The sequence below is a fragment of the Salvia splendens genome, chromosome 10, assembly GCF_004379255.2.
Source record: "Salvia splendens isolate huo1 chromosome 10, SspV2, whole genome shotgun sequence".
NCBI classification, from domain to species: domain Eukaryota; kingdom Viridiplantae; phylum Streptophyta; class Magnoliopsida; order Lamiales; family Lamiaceae; genus Salvia; species Salvia splendens.
Window position 1 is genome coordinate 25,612,982 of NC_056041.1, and position 21,463 is coordinate 25,634,444.

At 39.5% G+C, this 21,463-nt stretch overlaps 1 protein-coding gene and 1 long non-coding RNA gene across 3 annotated transcripts; one reads left to right on the forward strand and one right to left on the reverse strand.

Moving 5' to 3' along the window:
- The first annotated feature begins 310 nt into the window (after positions 1–310).
- On the forward strand, positions 311–1,019 carry LOC121750764. Its single transcript, XR_006039937.1, has 2 exons — positions 311–630; positions 747–1,019. It is a non-coding gene; the product is annotated as an uncharacterized LOC121750764 (long non-coding RNA).
- A 7,125-nt stretch (positions 1,020–8,144) lies between these two features.
- LOC121750822 (serine/threonine-protein phosphatase 7 long form homolog) lies at positions 8,145–10,602 on the reverse strand. Of its 2 annotated transcripts, XM_042145437.1 has the most exons (3): positions 10,441–10,602; positions 8,727–9,085; positions 8,145–8,527 (listed from the first exon to the last, which is right to left on the reverse strand). In XM_042145437.1, the coding sequence occupies exons 1-3, from the start codon at positions 10,530–10,532 to the stop codon at positions 8,523–8,525; spliced, it is 456 nt and encodes a 151-aa protein (XP_042001371.1). In that variant the 5' UTR covers positions 10,533–10,602; the 3' UTR covers positions 8,145–8,522. The 2 variants fall into 2 exon arrangements, with proteins under 2 accessions (XP_042001371.1, XP_042001370.1); XM_042145436.1 differs by having other exon boundaries at positions 8,145–9,085.
- Positions 10,603–21,463: the final 10,861 nt, after the last annotated feature.

The following is a 21,463-nucleotide window of genomic DNA, read 5'->3' on the forward strand; positions in this document are numbered from 1 at the left end:
ATGTAAGGAAGCTCTAAATTCCATCTAGAAATAAGGGTATGCTAGGCAGACTGTGATTCGAGTTTTAAGATTCTATATGATGCTATGAGAACGATTGGGAGAGAGGATGGAGGTGAAATACCTCTTGCTGTAGTTACTGTCCGGACTCCGGCTCCAAGAATTCCAAGCTCTTTAGCTCTCTCTGTTCCAGCCCCCCTCTCACCCTTTTACTCACTTACTTGCTCGTGGTATGTGGTGGTGTGGGTGAATGGAAACGAGGGTATGGTATTTAAAGGATGGTTGTAACTAAAAGCTCTGTAAAGGTTGTTGATTTGGCAGCCAAAAGGGTTTCTCTGATCACTCTTGGTTGGCTGTATGCTCTGCAGAAACACAGGCATGTACCCGCACATTAATTGGGTTTTACAACCTCTTTTGTTGTCATATTACAGGGTGTCTCAGCCCCTTTGTTTGTTGCTGGGAACCTCTGCACTCGTGGTACATTTCCTGCGGTACAACCCTTGTGGCTGCCACTGAAACCCTGCAGCTTGGAGTGCTATAGGTGCAGCTTTCCTCTGGCACGTACTGGCTGGATAACCAGCTGGGAGGGCAGGCCATTTCTGGTGGTGGCAGCCCTCAATCCTTCCCATTTTGGTGAGTTTTCGGTTCCCACCTCAGATGGTATTGTCTCCTATTCTCATTTAGTTTTGCTTATCCAATTGCTTTGTTTGATAATGCATTTTCTTGTTGGTTCGGTTGGTGCTCGGCAGAGAATAGGGCTGCTAGGTGCGGTTCCCACCTTGGTGCCCCAGTTCGTCGGGCCGCTTGAGCTAGGCCGAGATCGGGCCTGATGTATATCCTATGACTCGATTTGTAGAAACTTGATTCGACTTAAATTTCTATGATCGTTCTACATGTAGACAAGTCTCTGTAATATTTAATATGTATTCCATTCAAGCATTTGCAGTTTATTAGCTTGAAATTCTTTATATTGTATTTCTTTTACTCAAGAAATAACAAATACTCTCTCATTCTTTATCTAATTTCTAGTATTTATTTCATAATTCTCGAGCAATTAGATCTCGGCTATTACAAAATATTTGGTGAAAAGGCAAAGAGAAGATACATTGTAAGTCGGATTGACCTCTTATATAAAGGACAATGACTTAGATAACAATGCAACTTCTAAAGAGAGATCTAAATCCAGTTGGGCAGTTGTTGCAGTGGGAGCTATTTATTTATGCTCACTTTATTGGTTTGTTTGATGTGTAAGACTTTGTTTTATTGGTACAGTTTAGTTTAGAAAGAATTTAGTTTCAGTTTCTAAACTTGTTTATGATTGAGCGATGTTCGATATCTCATTTTATAATGCGTGCATTATTGAGAAATGTGATTCAAATATCTATCATAGTACCATAGAAAAACAAATTGTACATCATAGTATCTAAAGAATATAATTGCAACAAGATTGAGTTTAACACGACAGTTCAACTTCTTAAACAATGAATGATAAGTATTTATGGCATTTAAACATAAGGCCAAGAAAGTACTTATTAATTGTTCAAACTGATTTTGTCTAACTCAAGTGACTATCGAGATTTTAACAACTTGTTTGTTGAATAGCTTGAAGGTCAAGTAAGTCTAGTTGATGCACTACGAGTTAGAATCCTTTGGTGGTTTAAGGGAATCAGAATACTTATAGAGATGCAACATAGAAAGACTAGTAAGTCTCAATGGTTTGCACCATAGGAGACGAGCAAATGAGTTAAGATCAGTAGTGGGAGTTAAATCCTAGTTGACTACTCCCAGCATTCTTCTAAAGAATGGGATAGTCATATAAGAAGATATCGAAGTCTCTCGAAGACAAGTTCGATAAGTGAACAGTTTTACTCAATAACATCTTATCATTGATGGGATATACGTTGGAAACAACGAGTTATACCTTAAAGAAACTACCATAACATCAGTACCTTCTACAACACACGAGTTGTGGACCAGAGGCAAGTTTAGTCCAGCACATCTCAAGGCGTGGAGTTATTCCAACACATGTTTTGGAAAAGGTATCCAAGTAATTGGAGTTGTGTGCTGAGGTATGTTTTAAGGTTGTCCCAAATGATAGAAAATGTACAGTTTCTATTATCTTCACGGCAAGATATGTGTTTGTTTACACGAATACTAGATTCTTTGATGAAGATTATGTGAAGAACTACAAGCCTAACAAGCATGATAATTCTCAAGATAATTAGAATATCTATTTTCCATCTTAACCAAGAAGTCATACCATTAGAAAGTTATGCACTAAGAAAATCAACATTTGTACCTAAGATTGTAAGAGTCGTGTCGTAGTGGGAGTGTTCTTTGCGAACATAATAAGTTCATGGGTCTAAAAGAGTCTTAAGACTCAGTCTTAGATCAACTTGAACATAATCCCTGTAACTACAAGGACGCAATGACTTATTCAGATAATCATTCTTGATAAAATGATAGATTCTGAATAACAATCTTAAATAGACAAAAATGTTTGCAAGACTTGCGATACTACCCATAGACTATTTCAGTCAGTGGGAGCTAGTGGACCTGCAAGTGTAAGCATGGACCTCAAAAGGCTAGAATAATGGCAAAGGGTTATACCCAGAGAGAATTATATTCTCGCCTGCCAATTTTGCCTAAGTCGATCTGTATATTGTCTATTGTAGCCTACATAAATTACGATGTATGTACTATGATTCTCAAGACAGTTTTCTTTAAGTAGAAGTCTTGAGGAGATCATCTGCATGGAACATCTTAATGGTTATGTAATACATGGCAAGAAAGTTGAAAGTGCACTATATTTGGTATTCTTGGTACTCTACGATGATGACATCAATAAAAGTTGATAAACAACTAAGAGGGTTATCTAGCGTAGGAAACTGGTCGTCTACCCAGTTTAAGGATGATGGATTTAAGATAATCTAGTTACATTCTAAGCATCTGTGTCATTAGATTGCTAGAAAAAGAATGTATGTTTTCTTAAAGAATCCTACATCTACACAATACTTAGACACTTTAGCATTGAAAATTCCAAGAAAAAGTTTTTCTTTTTCTAGGCGGAATTTTTTTGTCTCTAGTCAAGTGTTTTTCGACATTGAATGAGATCAAGAAGAATGAGAAAAGTTCCATAATTGGAAGTCTCATATATGCTATGATGTGTATTAAGTTAGATATTAGCTTTGCCGTTGGCATAGAAGCATGATATCATTTTAACCATGGCCAAGGACGTTGGATTGGGTAAAGAATATACTATAGTACTTGAAGAAGACTAAACGGCATGCTCTAGTTTACCAGACATCCATGTTATGTCCTTTAGGTTACATCGACTCGATTTTATAATTGATCGGTGATCGAGTCATCCTCTGACTATGTGTTCACTTTAGGAGTTGAATACTGAGGCATGAAGGAGTGTTGATCAAATCATAGACTCCATCATGAAAATTACAAGTGTGGTTTCATCGGAAACTACTAAGGTAGTTGTTCATCTCAGTAATTTCCTAATAGCTTTGACCGTGAATCCAAGTATGCCTATGAGTATTATATTTTGTTATGATTACTCTACCCATGTGTCTAACTCGAGGGAAACACGATCTGATAAAGCTAAGCAATCACATAGAGAGGAAGTATGAAATTAATTAAGGATTAAGTGTGCAGCAAGACGTTATGGTTTCCAAGATATCATCAGAGAACAACCTGACAGAATTTTTCACAAAATGCCTATATGGCAACATGTTTTACACATGAGATGAAAAGTACGGTAGTTCGATGTATCATGGCCCAAGACCTGCTTAGAGTATAAGTGGGAGAGTTTTGGCAGTGGGTATTCTCGAAGGCATGATTTTGAGTATAAGTGGGAGATTGTTAGGATTGGTATACTGAAAAGCATATTTCGAGCAAGTTGCACGGATAGAATTGCTTGTATACAATAAACTCTACAATCCACTTTTAACTCAAGGCGAGAAGAATTAATTTTATTGCATTGATGCTTGCTTGTGCATTTATAAGATGTATCTCAAACATTTAAATGTATAAGAAGCAAATAAGTCTAATTCTTCTACATAGTAGACTGGTCGTGAACGACGTTCACAGAAGGTGACGCAGTCGGTCCTTTGTAGAAGAGAAATAGAATTTCACAACCCAGATAGACTTTGGCTACCTATCGTGAAAGGTTGCAGTGTCAGTCCGCATGTTTCCTTACCTTAGGAAATACTTAATATAATAAGCTATCGATGAGAGAAAAATGCAAAAAACTATCTTTTGTAATACTTAAAAAAAGCATACACAAATTATAATTTTATGCAAATTTTTGTTGAAGTATAAATTAACAAAATTCTTGAAGTATATTATGCATGATTTGAATGACTTGAAATATTATATTTTTCATTTTAGAAGGTTTACTTGAGCACGAGATTTAAGAAAATGTTATTAAAAGAGTTAGTGGAAAGAGAAAGTAAAGTATGAAAAAGAATAAAATAGAAAAGTGAAAAGATAATGAGAAAATAAAGTAATAGAGGAAAAATGAAAATGACTCAAATGGAATATCTAAAAAGGGAATATGCGACTTTAATTTTTTTTAAAAAGTTTCAACAGAGTTTACCCTATTTATTAATCAAACCACCCGTAATAAAACCATATAAACTAAGTACAAACACATCGCACAAAAAAAATAAAACACAATACAAAAAAATCCAACAACATAATCACGACGACTTGTTGAATGTTGAATGTTGAATGTAAGCCATATTCTCAATTGCCCAATTCTTCCTCGATTTTCCACGACGATTTGTTTTGAAATGATCTTCATTGAAACCCCAATCACGCATTTCTGGATAGAAAGGAGTGTTAGGATTGGTATACTGAAAAGCATATTTCGAGCAAGTTGCACGGATAGAATTGCTTGTATACAATAAACTCTACAATCCACTTTTAACTCAAGGCGAGAAGAATTAATTTTATTGCATTGATGTTTGCTTGTGCATTTATAAGATGTATCTCAAACATTTAAATGTATAAGAAGCAAATAAGTCTAATTCTTCTACATAGTAGACTGGTCGTGAACGACGTTCACAGAAGGTGATGCAGTCGGTCCTTTGTAGAAGAGAAATAGAATTTCACAACCCAGATAGACTTTGGCTACCTATCGTGAAAGGTTGCAGTGTCAGTCCGCATGTTTCCTTACCTTAGGAAATAAACGACACTGGTGTGGTATAGCACTGAAGGATCTAACAGTTGAGTAAGTCTTTCTTGCTATTTACTAAAAGACGAGGTCTCGGTGATTGTTATTTCTTAATCATTGTTGATATAACATTGAGCATACGATATTGATTATGCACTACTTTGATTTATCAAATGATGCGGATTTTTCGCAATCCAAGAATCCTGATATCTTGGGTAGTGGTGATTAATGTCTAGAGGTGCTAGTATTGTTATTGCAATGAATCGTGTGCTGGGTTAGTCCAGTTTGATAATATCCTCAAGAGGTGTTCGAAAAAGGTTTTATTATTCAGAAACCCGGCCGGTTGGAATTTATTCCAGAATAATAAATAAAGATTTTGAACTAGACAACTCTTGAAAAAAGATATTAATTAATTAAAGTCAAATAACAGACTTAAATTAATTAATGGATATTTATATCTTAAACACGGGAAATAATAAATTAAATAGGTAAAGCCGGGATTACTCGTAATTTGGGATTGGACGGGCAGTCAATATTATTATACTATAGTGGATGATAATAATATTCAATTGGACTTGTATTAAATTGGGGCTCAATTTAATTAGTAAAAGTCCAACAGGTTTGGCCCAAGTCCAACCTCCATGGATCCCTAATCTGGCCCATAATAACTCTATATAAAAGGAGATTAGAAAGAAGATTTAAAAAAAAAATAAAAGTGAATTTTCGTGCTCCCCTCTGGGAGTGGACGAAAAAATCGGTTTTTGACAAAACTGATATTTTGTCTTCTTTCTAATCAAGCCCTTTTCGATTCTAACAAGCTTTTCCCACCCAAAGGTCATTATCTGAGTTCGGGATACAGATTAGAAGATTTGTGGTTGAGTACGAAGAACATCACGTGGAGAAGGCGCAAGCAATCGTCGATTCTTTGGAGAATCAGATCGGTAATTCTAAACCGTAGGAATTCATGTTTTAGGTTTTTATTCCTTTTACATGAATTATGTGCGTTCTTGGATGCAATTCTGTGTTTAACATGTAGTTAATTAATCCCATAATCGGTCAAATAGATCCGTAGATCTGATTTATTTGTGAATGCATGACTTCCGCTGTGCAAGGGGCTCCAAACCCCAGCAAGGAGTCCCTCCAAATTACTGCACAACACGCTCAAGCTCATGTGCCTCGACAATAGCCCAACACACCATGTACGTCACTTATCTGTTGGGGTTTGGTGCCCCTTGCACAACGGAAGACTTGTACATAACAAATAAATCAGATAAGGATCTATTTGATCGATTATGAGATTAATCAATTCACATGTTAAACAGATGATTACATGCTAGAACGCAAATAATCCATGCTTAAAGAAAGTAAATCCTAGAACATGAATTCTACAGTTTAAAGTTACCGATTTGATTCTCCAAAGAATCGTCGATTGCTTGCTCCTTCTCCACGTGATGATCTTCAATACTAGACCACAGATCTTCTGACTGGTTCCCGAACTGTATCTCAATATCAGGGTGGGCTGATCTTATCAAAATACTAGGACTCGAATAAAGAAGACAGAAAAATTCCTCACGAAGACGAGCTGAAATTCTCATGGAGGAGAAAAAGCATGAAAAATAGTCCCCTACTCTTTTTAGGAGTGGACGAATTTTTTCATAAAAATTCAAATCTATTTTATGTCTCCTCTATTATCCTATTTATAATAGTTACATATTGGGCCCAGTCGGGGATCTATGGAAGGTTTTGGATATGGTCCCCCTGATTAGCTTTATACTAATTAAATTGAACTCATAATTTAATACAAACTTATATTCGAATATTATGAGTAACCACTACAGAAGTAATATTGCACTGCCCATCCAAATCCGAAATTATAAGTAATCCGGGTTTCCGTTTTGTTTGTCGTTTATTTCTCGCGCTTAAGATAGAAATGTCCATTAATTAATTCATATCTGCTATGGACTTAATTAATTTACATCTTATTAGTTCCAAGAGTGAACTTAGCAAGAAACACTTATTTATTATTCATGGAATAATTAAATTCCAATTGGCCACTTTCCGAATAATAAAAACTTGTTCGAGCTCCTCTTGGGGACATTATCAAACTAAACTCACTAGGCGCGCGATTTAACATAATAGCAATCCTAGCACCGCTAGATATTAATCACCACTACCCAATATATCAGGATTATTGGGTTGTGAAAAACCCGCACCATTTGATAAGTCAAAGTAGTGCATAATCAATACCGTATGCTCAATGCTAACGTATGTTGATTAAGAAATAGTTGTTTATCAAGACCTAGTCTTCCAGTAAATAGCATGAAGACATGTCTTGCTGTTCGATCCGTTCAGTGCTATACCACACCAATGTCATCTTATTTCAGTAAGGCTTAGAAATAATCGGACTGACATTGCAACCTTTCCCGATAGGTAGCCAAAGCCTATCTACGTTGTGAAATTCTTCTTTCTCTTTTGCAAAGCATTGCATAGAACCGACCGTGTTACCTTAAAGTGGACGACACCCACAACCGGTCTACTAAGCAAAAGACTTAGACTTTGTTTACTTCTTATGCATTTAAATGTTCATAAAACATCTTATAAATGCACAAGCAAACACAATGTAGTAATGATGGTGATTCTATTCATGCGTAACTGTTCGAATAATACCGAATCAGGTCAAAAGTGGATTGTAGAGTTTTTCGTATACAAGCAAGATTCTATTCGTGCTCGAAACATGATTTTCAATATACCGAACCTAACATTATCCCTATGTGTTGTTTATCTCGAGGCACATGTTTGGCAATTGACGATCCACGTATGACATCCAAATAAACTACAACAACAATTATCCATCAAACTATTAGACAAACACATATAAATCAATGAACACAAATATATATGAAAACATTATTTATTTTACCTGGCTATTTTGGAGTAATGATAACTATCCACGATAATGTTGAACAGAATTTTGGGCGATTTGTTTATTAAATATGAGTCAATCCACCTACAATACAATTTTTTTTAATATGATGTCATTAAATACACAAAATACTTAAACAATAAACTTACATCGATGCACATGGAGTGTTGTCCATATGCATACGTGCATCACAAAATCGGGTCTCAAAGTGGGCATTCTCTCTCACACCCACAGTTGTAGGAGCTGTAGGAGTACTGTCGGACCTCCAATGTCTTTACTTTTACCCATGAAAGCCTCACAAAGATTATGATATAAGGTAGCAAGTGCAGCACTCGCCCAACAAATCAAAGAGGCAACCTCAACATCCCGAATTATGGTCAACCAAATCAGAGGTATCTTACACCCTAAGCCATCGGGTTACCCTGCAATAGCACAAGCACAATCATACGTGACCGTTGAATGTAGGCTTTATCTTCTACATCATCATTTAACGGTTCCCTCGCCATCCTATTTATTAGAGCCGATGCCAAAATACCGTTTTCCTTCATCTCACTTTGATGTGGATAGAAGCCCAACAGTTCACCACATAGATTCTCCCACCCGTATTCACATAACCATTACCTGTAAAAGGAAATCCATCTACACGTAGACCCCATAACACTTGAACGTCCTGTAAGGTAACAGTAGCTTCTCCTACAGGAAGATGGAAGGTATGTGTTTCTGGCCTCCAACGTTCAACCAATGTTGTTATCAAAGCATGATCTACATCTAGAGACTTGCCACAATAATAAACTCCACCAAAACCAAATCTGCAGACATAATCAATCACACGTCTGTAATGATTATCTATTTTCCAAAAATGCCCCACAAAGCGCCGAATATTGAAAGAAGGTGTTTCCTCGTCTGCCCACGTCTTACGAGATATGTGGCTATGCTGATATCGCAATACAGAAGGATCTTCTGGTCCATAACCCGACATCCTAATAAAAACAACATATTCAGTTATAAACCAAAAATTCTACTCCTTCCGTTCCATAGTAATAGAGTCACTTTTCCATTTTGGTACGTTCCATAGTAATAGAGTCATTTCTCTTTTTAGTAAAAGTAACACATTTCTCCACACATACTTTACTCTCTCTTACTTTATTCTCTCTTCATCTCTCTGTCTTTTTCCTTTTCAACTTTATTCTATCTTTACTTAACTCACCTAATACAATTTTGTTAATCTCTGTACCGAAAAGAAACGTCTCCATTACTATAAAACGGAGGAAGTATAAAAATATGAATCAAAGTTTGATATTCTAACCATAAATCAAAATTTCATACAACACAAATAAATAGAATCACTTAAAAAGATGACCAAGATGACCCATACGTAAATGTAAACACCTTTTATATCTAATTTATTCTCTCTCTTTTACTTTACTCCCTACTTCACACATAAAATAAAATTGCATAAATTCTCGTACCGCCCAATGAATGGATCATCTTCCTTACGACGGAGGGAGCAATTTATAAAGAAATCACATATAAAGAAATTTTTGGGTCAAATATCACTAGAGATTGCCATTAACCTGGCAAACAAGCACAGGCACGATACCACCTATTTTAACTAAATTTTCAGTTTAGATCAAGTAGCATAGTATCATCACCTCAAAAACACGAATTAATTTTATAATCATTAGAACTCCATATTCAAGTTCCTTAGGAGGGACATACACATCAGATAGAATCAACTAAAAACACAAATATCATCTAAATATCATTACTGACATTGAACTGGCTCAGTGAGTTTCTTGTCGTCACTCATCTGTTACATGCTCACACGTTCCCCAATTTACACTAGCATAGTATCATCCATCTTGAAGTGTATATACCAAATTCTCAATATAATTCATGATATCCTACCAATCTTAACTAGGTTAGTATAAATTCAGCCCTCAAATTCAAGTACGTGAGTCCTCTCAAATTCTGAACCCTTTCACCACAAATTCTTCAAAATACAAGACGTACACATTTTAGAACATAGAATCGAAAACTAAATTAAAATTGACCTAAAATTAAAACCTCAAATTCAAAATGCATTTCAAAGGACTCATCCACTTAGACTCTCTTCTGAGATATTTTTCACAAACTGGAAACTGGTATACCAAAAAAATCAAAAGCAATAGCAAAGGTGCAGAGCATTTTAGAACATAGAATCAGAAGCAAATACTCAAATTCATATAGAATTCAGTTATATATGAATACATAAATCTAGAACCAAACTAGAATGAAATATGTGAATACAGATATAAAATGGTAGAATTTGAAGTATAAAAAAGCACAATATTACAGTGTGTGAAAATTTTCCAACGCCGTCCATTCCGATAATTGTGATGGCTCATCTCTTTCAATTTGAAATTGATAATATAATCTGACCATCATTCCATCTAAATAAATATAGAAAAAAATTAGGTTGGCCTACTTCTACTTCCTCCGGAGGGATATCTCTCAAGTTGAGAAGGAATTTGATCTTGGAATGCATTTTATAATTGCTGCGAATTCTTAAATACTCTACTCGTTCCATAATAATAGAATTATTTTATCATTTTAGTATGTTCCTTAGTAATAGAATCATTTCTTTTTTAATAAAAGTCAACACATTTCTCCACACCTATTTTACTCTCTCTTACTTTATTCTCTCTTTATCTCTCTACTTTTGTCATTTTCTACTTTATTCTCCATTTACTTAACTCAACTTACCTAATGAAATTTTTGTTAATCGCTATCTCAAAAAGAAACGCCTCAATTACTATAAAACGGAGGGAGTAGATTTTAATTTCAAAGTGAAGAGGTCTATGAAATAATTGAGTCAAAAGTCCGTAAAAAAGCACTACAAATTCAGACATTGGAATCCACAGCATTGACCACAATAATGGAGGGGCAAAAAGCCGTGACTAGTGTCGGATGAATGTTGGATATAATAATAGAGTAAATTTTTAATTTTATTTGATCATTTGAAGAGCCATTATAACTTTGTACGATCTTTCAAAAAAATTACTTCCTTTGTCAGCGAAATGTTGTGCAGTTTTTCATTTCGGTCCGTCCGCAAAATATTATCCACTTTATTTTTTTTATTTTTGGTAAATGGTCTTTACTTTCCACTAATTCATTACACTCACATTTTATTTTAAAACTAATATATAAATATGGGACCTACATTATACTAATTTTTTCCATTCAATTTTCTTCACATTTCTTAAAACTCGTGCCGAGTTAAACATGGACAATATTTTGCGGACGGATGGAGTATTTGAATTTATGAAGAAGAAGCAAGGAAAGAAAGTAAATATAATATGAAAACCATTTTTTATATTCCCTTTATTTCAAAAGAATATACATTTTTCTTTTTTAATTCGACCCATAAAAATTTAACTGGAAAGTAAATAGAATGTAGAACCTATTTTTAATATTATACTCCCTCCGTCCCTGAAATTTTGTCACATTTTTCTATTTTCGTCTGTCCCATAAACTTTGTCACGTTTCACTTTTTACCATTTTTTGTAGTAGACCTCACATTCACTAACTTATTATAACTCTCATTTTATTATAAAACTAATACTTAAAAAGCAGGACTTACATTCTACCAACTTTTTCAATTCACTTTCTATTACATTTCTTGGCAAAATGAATCTTTAAATGGTGTACGGAAGGAGTAACAACCTAAAAAAATGAAATAAAGTAAATAATTCTGCAAATCGTGAATAATTCAAAATGGCAAAATGGGTGTTTAAATAGTGGACGGAGGGAGTAACAACCTAATGAGGAAACATTAGTTGTACTATCCATGTACTGGCATCATTCCCTCTTATCAATCTTTCATCATTTTCTCAAGAGCACGAACTTAGCAACGATGCTTGCTGGATTGCTGAATTAATACTTACCTGAAATATCATATCGATCACGTTTCTCCAAGGGTCTTCATTTCTTACAACGAATCCTGTTTCTTGTCTTTGGTATCATTGTTAGAGTTTGTATACTAGAAATCACCTTTCGAGTGATTGAATACTGTAAAACTCTTTATTTTATTTTCCAATGGATGAAACAGATTATTTTTGTCATAATATTGTTATGTTTTACATTTAATGGATGTTTATTGTATGTTTAAATATATAAGTAACTTAACAAAGTCTAAGTCTTTGGTTTAGTAGACCAGTTGTGGGCGTCGTCCACTTTAAGGTAACACGGTCAGTTTTGAACAAAGAAAAATAAGAATTTCACTACCCAGATAGGCCTAGACTACCTATCGTGAAAGGTTGCAATGCCAGTCCGCATATTTCTAAGCCTTACTGAAATAAGATGACATTGGCGTGGTAGAGTAATGAATTGGATCTAACAGCGAGACAAGTCTTTATGCTATCTACTGAAAGACGAGGTCATGATAAATTATTTATTTCTTAATCAATGTACGTCAGCATTAAGCATACGGTATTGATTATACACTACTTTGACTTATCAAATGGTGCGGGTTTTTCGCAACCTAATAATCCCAGTATATTGGGTAGTGGTGATTAATATCTAGCGGTGCTAGGATTGCTATTATATTGAATCGTGCGCGAGGTGAGTCTCGTTTGATAACGTCCTCAAGAGGAGCTCGAAACAAGACTTTATTATTCAGAACCTAGATAGTTGGAGTTTGATTACTCTATGAATAATAAATAAGCGTTTCTTGCTAAGTCCACTCTTGGAATTAATAAGATGTTAATTAATTAATTGACGTTTCTATCTTAAGCGCGGAAAATGAACGACAAACAAACGGAAACCCGGATTACTTATAATTTCGGATTTGGATGGGCAGTGCAATATTACTTCTGTAGTGGTTGCTCGTAATATTTCATTATAAGCTTGTATTAAATTGTGGGTTCGATTTAATTAGTAAAAAGCTAATTGGGGGAGGTCATATCCAAAACCTTCCATAGATCTCTGACTGGGCCCAATATGTGACTTAATATAAATAGGAGAATAAAGGAGACAGAAAATACATTTAATTTTATTGCTAATTTTCGTCCCCCTCTCCTATACTGTGAGGGACGAAATTTTCCCTTCAGCTCTTCTCCGTGAGATAGAATTTATGTCTTCTTTATTTAAGTCCTAGTATTCTGGTGAGATCAGCCCACACTGATATCAACATACACTCCGAGAACCAGTCAGAAGATTCGTAGTCTAGTACTCAACATCTTCACGTGGAGAAGGCGCGAGCCATCTTCGATTCTTTAGAGAATCCCCAAGGTAAAATGGCTAATCCGTAGAAAACATGTTTTAGGTTTCAATTACACTAAAGCATGATTTAATTCAAGTTATGAGCATGATACATGAGATAATTGCACGAATAGAATTTGTCTAAATAATCTGCTAAATAGATCAAAATTATTATGTAATTGATTTATGTACGCTTCCGCTGCCAACCCCTTCCATCATCACATCTAAAATCAGTTGATGGGTGCTTCTCTAAAGAGCATATTGACCTTTGAAGCTTCAATTCTAAAATTTGGATTTAAACGACATTTATTCCAGCACATCAAGGTGAATTTGGAGCGGTGTATCGCATGCTCGTAGTATCTTTTAGTAGTACTTCATTAGTCCAACTCAGGATGTCCACATTTCCTTTTAATTTTCCTCACTCTAACTTTCTAAATTTGAAAATAAATTTTTCTCTCAGTTTTTCCCATTAAAATATTCAATTACTACTTTTTTTACTTTTTCCACATAACAATTCCTAAAATCTCATGGCACTCAAGAATGTAGACATATATAGAGGGACAAAACGAGTACTTCCTCCGTTCCACAGTATTAGAGGCATTTCATTTTGAGCACTCGTTTTGAAAAAATGATAATAAATGGTTAAAGTAGAGAAAAAGTAAACTAAGATAGAGAATAGTATAGAGAACAATATTATCTACCATATTCTCTATCTTACTTTATTATTTCTCTACTTTAACCATTTATTATCATTTTTTCAAAACGAGTACTCCAAATGAAATGCTTCTATTACTTTGGAACGGGATGGAGTAGTTTTTATTAAATTCTAGTTTTCATATAATAAGGAAAGGAATTGTTTAGGGGTTTTATTCTTATAGAAACCAATGTACTCCCTCTGTCCCACCGAAGATTACCCACTTTCTTTTTTAGTTTGTCACACTACACCCAAGATGAACCATTACTAAAAGTAGATACTCTTTTATCTCTACTTTATTCCCTCTCTCCACCTAACACACAAAATAAAAGTGCGTAAAATCTCGTAGCACCTCCTAAGGAAGGGGTCATCTTCCTTGGGACGGAGGGAGTACATTGATAGGAAGAGAAAATTAGTTAAATGACAACTGTGGCGCTGGCCAGAAAATATAGGCATAACAATCTGTCTCCACACAAGAGGAGAAAACCCTAAAATCAGTTGAGTTTTACAAAAGGTTACTGATTGCCTTACAACTGCTCAACACTACGAGCATTAATTACCAATTAACACAACATTTAAGTAAATAAGCATTTATAGGACAATTTTTAAAGAATGCAATACAATATCACTGTTTAAATTTTTTCTAGTTATAACTTTCCCAATTATGTAAGCAACATTTGCCCAACATGAAACACCAAAACTCTGCCATATATTGATGAGAAGACTTAGTGTTAACGTTATAAGAACTGGATATGTTGTAAGCAGAAAAGGTTAAAATGTGGTGTGATAATTGCATGTTCAATCAGTTTTAGACATGAACTAGAAAAAATAATTCCATAAACCTAAATGAATAGGCGAGATAAACTGTTCCTTGAGACCACATTTATTTTATGCCATTCCAATCCATATTTTATGGCTGAACTTTTATATCCTTCCACAAAACATCTTTAATGATGCATTTTTGTACACAAACTCTGCTCCATAGACTGCCTGAAAGCAAGTGTTAAGATGCTCCTGCTCTTAACGTGAATATCCTGACCAATTCCACCAAGTAACACTCGTTCCGGCGTCTTCAACAAGAAGATCGGCGGCTGAAACAAAATCTGGCGCGAAGATTCACTCTTCGTCGGCAGAATACAAAGGTTCAAAGTATTACGCAATTTCTTGGGCAAAATAATATTCTTCATTCATAAGATTTTCGGAACAATGAAGAGCCCTATTTATAATCTATGGACCCTAGGGTTGGTTCGACCTATCCTAACTACATCGGGAAAGAACCAACAAAGAAAACCCGACGGAAAATAATAAAAACGTTAATTACATAATGACTAACTAATTACCAAAAATAATTAAATAACAAAAATAATTAAATGACCAAAAGACTCTAACTAATCAAAGGAATCGGTTGGGAGGTTTCAACCGATCCCTTGGCCTCAAGGTCCTGCTCGGCACCGCGTCTCTCTCTGCTCTCTCCTCGTTCTCGGCTGGTGCTCGCTCCTCGTCCTCGGCTCTCTCCTCGTTCTCGGCCTCGTTCTCGGCTGGTGCTCGCTCCTCGTCCTCGGCTCTCTCCTCGTTCTCGGATGGAGCTCGCTCCTCGTCCTCGGCTGGCGCTTCCGTCAACTGCTCGCCAGCCGTTTCCCCTGCTACACTCACGTCCAATGGGGTTGGTGTGGATGCATTCGTAACAACTCCCCCCTCTTTAGCAGCACCCTTGTCCTCAAGGGGGAGATCTGGAAATCGCTTGCGGACTTCCGTCAGCGGCTCCCACGAGGGTGAGTCCGTTCCATCCGACCAACGCACCAACACGTGCTCGACCGCCTTTCCCTCATGCCACATAATCTGAGACTCCAAAATGGCCACCGGATGAGCAATGGGTCTGACCCCGCTGAACTTGTCGGGCAGAGGAACCACTTCATCCCCCGCCACGAAAGCGCGCAACAAGCTAACATGGAAAACATTATGCACCCGACTCCCCTCGGGAAGACGCAGCTTGTACGCCACCGGACCTATCTTCTGCAGAATCTCAAAAGGTCCATAAAATCTCTTCGCCAACTTAGCCGAAACCGGTTTTGCCACCGAGTGCTGACGATACGGCTGCAGTTTCAGCCACACGAAATCCCCCACTTCGAACTCAATGTGGCGGCGATGTTTATTCGCCGACGCTCTCATCCGTTGTTGTGCCCTCTGAAGGTTCCGGCGTAACTCCACCAAGAGCGCACCCCGTTCCCTAATCAAATCTGCCACGTTTGGAGGGGTTTTGGCCGACGGGGGAGCAGCAATCAAGGGTGGCGGCTCTCGGCCATACAGAGCACGGAATGGTGACGTCCCGAGACCCTCATGATGAAAACAATTCAGCGCCAATTCGGCCCAAGGTAGGAAGTTCGACCACGTCGAGGGGCGATCCGCGGTGAATGCGCGGAGGTACTGCTCTAGTCCCTTATTCCGACTCTCCGTCTGGCCGTCGGATTGCGGATGATAGGCCGTCGAAAAGTGCAACTTCGTGCCGCTAAGTCGCAAGATTCCTTCCCACACGGAATTCAAGAAAACCGGGTCCCGATCCGACACTAAAGTCCTTGGGAATCCGTGATGACGGACCACTGTATTGACGAAGAGATGCGCCACGCGCAGGGCGTCAAACCGAGTGGGTAAAGCGGCAAAGTGAGCATATTTGGACAACCTATCCACCACAACCATAATGGTCGTATATCCCCGGGATTGCGGCAGACCCGTTATGAAGTCCATGGAGACATCGTCCCAAACCTGCGACGGGACCGGGAGCGGTTGTAGCAGGCCGGCCGGTTTCTGGGTTGAATACTTCGTAGATTGACAGACGACACACGCGTCTACAAAATCCCGCACTTCTTTCCGCATTTTGGGCCAGTAGAACCCCGCAGCTAACAAACGGAACGTACGCTCATGACCGGGATGGCCTGCGAGTGGGGTACAATGGTGTTCCTTTAACAGCAACCTCTTCATGGCCGATGACGGGCTGACAAGGACCCGGCGGCCAAAGTAGATCAGACCATCTGTATATGAAAGGTGCGCTGGGGCCTCGCCTTTTTTTTATTTTCGCCGCCAGCTCCACCAAATCGCGAAAGGATGCTGTCTCGGAGCGCAGTACCTCCAGCAAGCGCGGTAGGGGATGGGCCACAGCCGTCAACAGCGCCGCTCCCGCGACAGCATCTTCATCTAAAGAAGCCTCCGGTTCACCCGGTGGTGTGACCCCATCCTCACGACGCGACAGAGCGTCAGCCGCCTTGTTCGATATCCCCTTCTTGTACTCAATTTTAAACTTGTACCCCATCAACTTCCGGACATACATTTGCTGATCCGGCGTGTGAACAACTTGTTGGAACAGTTCCTTCAAACTCTTTTGATCGGAACGAATTACAAACTCCCTCCCCAACAAGTACTGGCGCCATTTTTGGACGGCTTCCACAATAGCAAATAACTCCTTGTGATAAGTGGAAGCAGCTCGTCGACGGGGCCCCAATTTCCTGCTGAAGAAGGCGATCGGATGAGCATCCTGTATGAGCACTGCCCCAATGCCGACATCGGAGGCATCCGTTTCAATACAAAATGGCTTCGAGAAATCGGGCAGACTCAACACCGGCGCCGACGTCATAGCTAACTTGAGAGCTTCGAAGGCGTCCGCTGCCCCGGCATCCCACTCGAAGGCGTCCTTTTTTAAAAGATCAGTAAGGGGAGCTGCAATCATGGCGTAGTTCGCGACGAAGCGGCGATAATACCCGGTCAACCCCAAAAATCCACGTAACTGCCTGACCGACCGCGGGGTAGGCCAAGCGGTCATAGCTTCCAATTTCGCCGGATCCGCCTTCAAGAGGCCCTCCGTAATTAGATGGCCTAAGTACTCGACAGTAGTGCTGCAGAACACGCACTTCGTCAACTTTACGAAGAACTGATGGGACTGTAGTAAGGATAGAACCTCGGACAAGTGTTCGCAATGGGTCTCCAGAGACGGCGGTCCCGGTCTATCCCCTTTCAACACGATCGCATCTTCTCCCCGTCGGAACTCCAGGGTTTTCCCAACAAAATCCGCCGAGATTTTGCCAAGTGATTCGAGCCAGTCCATCCCTAGGATCACATCCGCTCCATGCACTTCCAGAATGTGCAAATCCACCAAAAACTGAGCACCTTGTATAGTCAACTTCGTGCGACGAGACACGTGGGCACATAATAACGAGGCTCTGTTTCCTACGTATACCCGAAAGGGTCGAATAGGTGTCAAAGCGAGCTGGAGGCGCTCCGCAATTCGCGGGTGCAGGAAGTCGTGGGTGCTCCCTGTATCAATAAGTACGCCCACCTCCGTTGATCCAATGTTTCCTGTCACCCTAAATGGCCTAGACCGGCTGTTCCCATTCAACGAATGCAGGTGAGATAGGTCTGCCGTGATAACATGATCATCCTGTAATTGACACTCGGTATCCGGTCGTGTATCCTCGTCATCCTCCTCCCCGACATAACACAACAATTTCACCGTACACACATGTCCCGGGGTATATTTCTCGGGGCAATGCCAACACAACCCCTTCCTCGATCTCTCCGATTTTTCAGCCAGCGAAACCCTGACTGGAGCAAAGCGAGTGTTGGTCGATGGCGCCCCAGTCGGTGGTGGGCCGGAGTTGGTCGTCGGGGCCCCCGCAGCGAGCCGGGAGTCCCTGTTCTGCCACTGCCGCTTCTGGGTTGCAGCAGCCTGCTGCGCGCGCTGCTCCTGACTTGCTCCCAACCGCAGCGCCAGCGCCATTGCCTCGGCTAGTGATTGCGGTTGTTGCAACTCCACCGTCTCCTGGAGCGGTTGTTTCAAACCCTCAATAAAGATTGGGATCAATGCCTCGTCCGAAAGACCTTGGACTCTGTCCAAATACCTCTCAAAGGTGTTGTGATATTCAGTAACAGAGCCCGTTTGTACCAATTTCGCAAGGGGACCCGTATAATTCTTGAAACTCTGAGGATCAAAGCGATGACGTACGTCCTCCAAAAATTCGGGCCAAGTAACGTAGGGATTGTTCTTCTGATAGTTAAAAATCCATTCTGCCGCCGGAGGTTCGAATAACATAACTGTGTAATGTAGCCTGTCCTCCTCGGGCATCAGTTTGTGATTAAAGTAATATTCGACGCGTGATATCCAATTCGTCGCATTTGAGCCGTCGAAGTGCGGTGCCCGCATAGTGACGCCCGTGTTGTCATCACCTCCATGTCTCCAAGCACCCTGCTCCCGATGTCGGGGACTGTCCCACACCGTTGGGCGGCGAGTAGGGCCCCCTTTCAGGCGCGCAGAGGGCCGGTCCCAACTTGTCGTGCGCCGCGGGCGTGTATCGGGCGATGCTCCCTCCTCACGTCGATAAGAATCACGCCCTCTATACACGTCCTTTCGCCCGCCCCGTGGCGGTCGCCCTCCGCGATAACCTGCCTGACGTCTAGGTTTACAATCCTTGGGCTGGCCGTACGTATCGCGATAAGAACGATACTCGCGATCGTCGGAATCGGACTCCTCAACCGAGAGATCATCCTCCTGTATGGGTCAACCCTCCATATTATCCATCCGACGATCAGAATTATCCATACGCATCTCCAATTGATCGAAACGAGACATAATTCGATCAAACCCTAGTTTGAAAGGGTCGACGTCCCCTTCACGATTAACCCCGCGCGCCTGCTCCTGCGGCTGACCCGCGTTCTCCCGAATCACAACCCCAGATTGGCGGCGAGATGAGCCGATTCCCAATTCCGTCGCGTTGCCCCCTGTCAGCGGCGGGCGAGACGGGTTGTTGACGTCCCACACATCCATGAGTACGGAATGAAAGCACCACTTGTTAAGATGCTCCTGCTCTTAACGTGAATATCCTGACCAATTCCACCAAGTAACACTCGTTCCGGCGTCTTCAACAAGAAGATCGGCGGCTGAAACAAAATCTGGCGCGAAGATTCACTCTTCGTCGGCAGAATACAAAGGTTCAAAGTATTACGCAATTTCTTGGGCAAAATAATATTCTTCATTCATAAGATTTTCGGAACAATGAAGAGCCCTATTTATAATCTATGGACCCTAGGGTTGGTTCGACCTATCCTAACTACATCGGGAAAGAACCAACAAAGAAAACCCGACGGAAAATAATAAAAACGTTAATTACATAATGACTAACTAATTACCAAAAATAATTAAATAACAAAAATAATTAAATGACCAAAAGACTCTAACTAATCAAAGGAATCGGTTGGGAGGTTTCAACCGATCCCTTGGCCTCAAGCTCCTGCTCGGCACCGTGTCTCTCTCTGCTCTCTCCTCGTTCTCGGCTGGTGCTCGCTCCTCGTCCTCGGCTCTCTCCTCGTTCTCGGCCTCGTTCTCGGCTGGTGCTCGCTCCTCGTCCTCGGCTCTCTCCTCGTTCTCGGATGGAGCTCGCTCCTCGTCCTCGGCTGGCGCTTCCGTCAACTGCTCGCCAGCCGTTTCCCCTGCTACACTCACGTCCAATGGGGTTGGTGTGGATGCATTCGTAACAGCAAGCTTCAAAAATGAAATAACATTCTTCCTCCTAATACTATCAACGTAACTGACATAATGGCTGCTTCTAACTAAGAAACTTCCATTTTAACCCAGCACTCTCTTGTGAAGTTCTGAGGCTCCTTAAAACCAAAAAATCCTTGAACATATACACTAAACCAAATTCGTTAGTTTTCTGATAAACTAAAGAATTTTAAGTTACATGTCATATCTCATTTCAGTTGATACATTTTCAATTAATATTAAACCTCGATGGTTTTCAAGAAATATCTGATGCAAGTTTTCTCATCAAAAGGCTTTTGTGTAGATGTGGCATTAAAATTATATACACACATGTATAATGTACAATATCATTATAGACATAAATATACGGAAACTATATCAGTCCATAATGGCATCAATATTTGAGAAGAGGCATATACGGAAACTATATCAGTCCATTTTTAGATTGTTTTAGTCTTTCATCGTAAGGATCAATGTTATAAACCAATCTAGAAGAGGCATCAATATTTTACTTACCTAGGATTTGGGTTCCCGCGGACTACTTTCTGGCCATACTTACGCCAGCGATATCCATCATCCAGTATATTACAATTTTAATATTTTATCATTAAATACACCAAATAGTTGAACATTAAACTTACATTGATGCACATGGAGTGTTGTTCGCAAGCGTGCCATCACAAAATCGGGTCTCAAAATGGGCATTCTCTCCTGCATCCACAGTTGTAGGAGTACCATCAGACCTCCAATGTCTTTCCTCTTACCCATGGAAGCTGCGCAAAGATTATGGTATAACGTAGCAAGTGTAGCACTTGCCCAACTGATCATAGAGGGAACCTGAATGTCCCGGAGCATGGTCAACCACACTAGAGGTATCTTACACCCTGAGCATCGGGTAAT

Excerpts from the sequence above, each read along its gene's own strand:
- LOC121750822 (XM_042145436.1), bottom strand. The coding sequence starts at position 10,532 with ATGATGGTCAGATTATATTATCAATTTCAAATTGAAAGAGATGAGCCA. Across the intron at positions 9,086-10,440 it reads TTGGAAAATTTTCACACACT|GATGTCGGGTTATGGACCAG; the intron begins GTAATATTGTGC and ends TGTTTTTATTAG.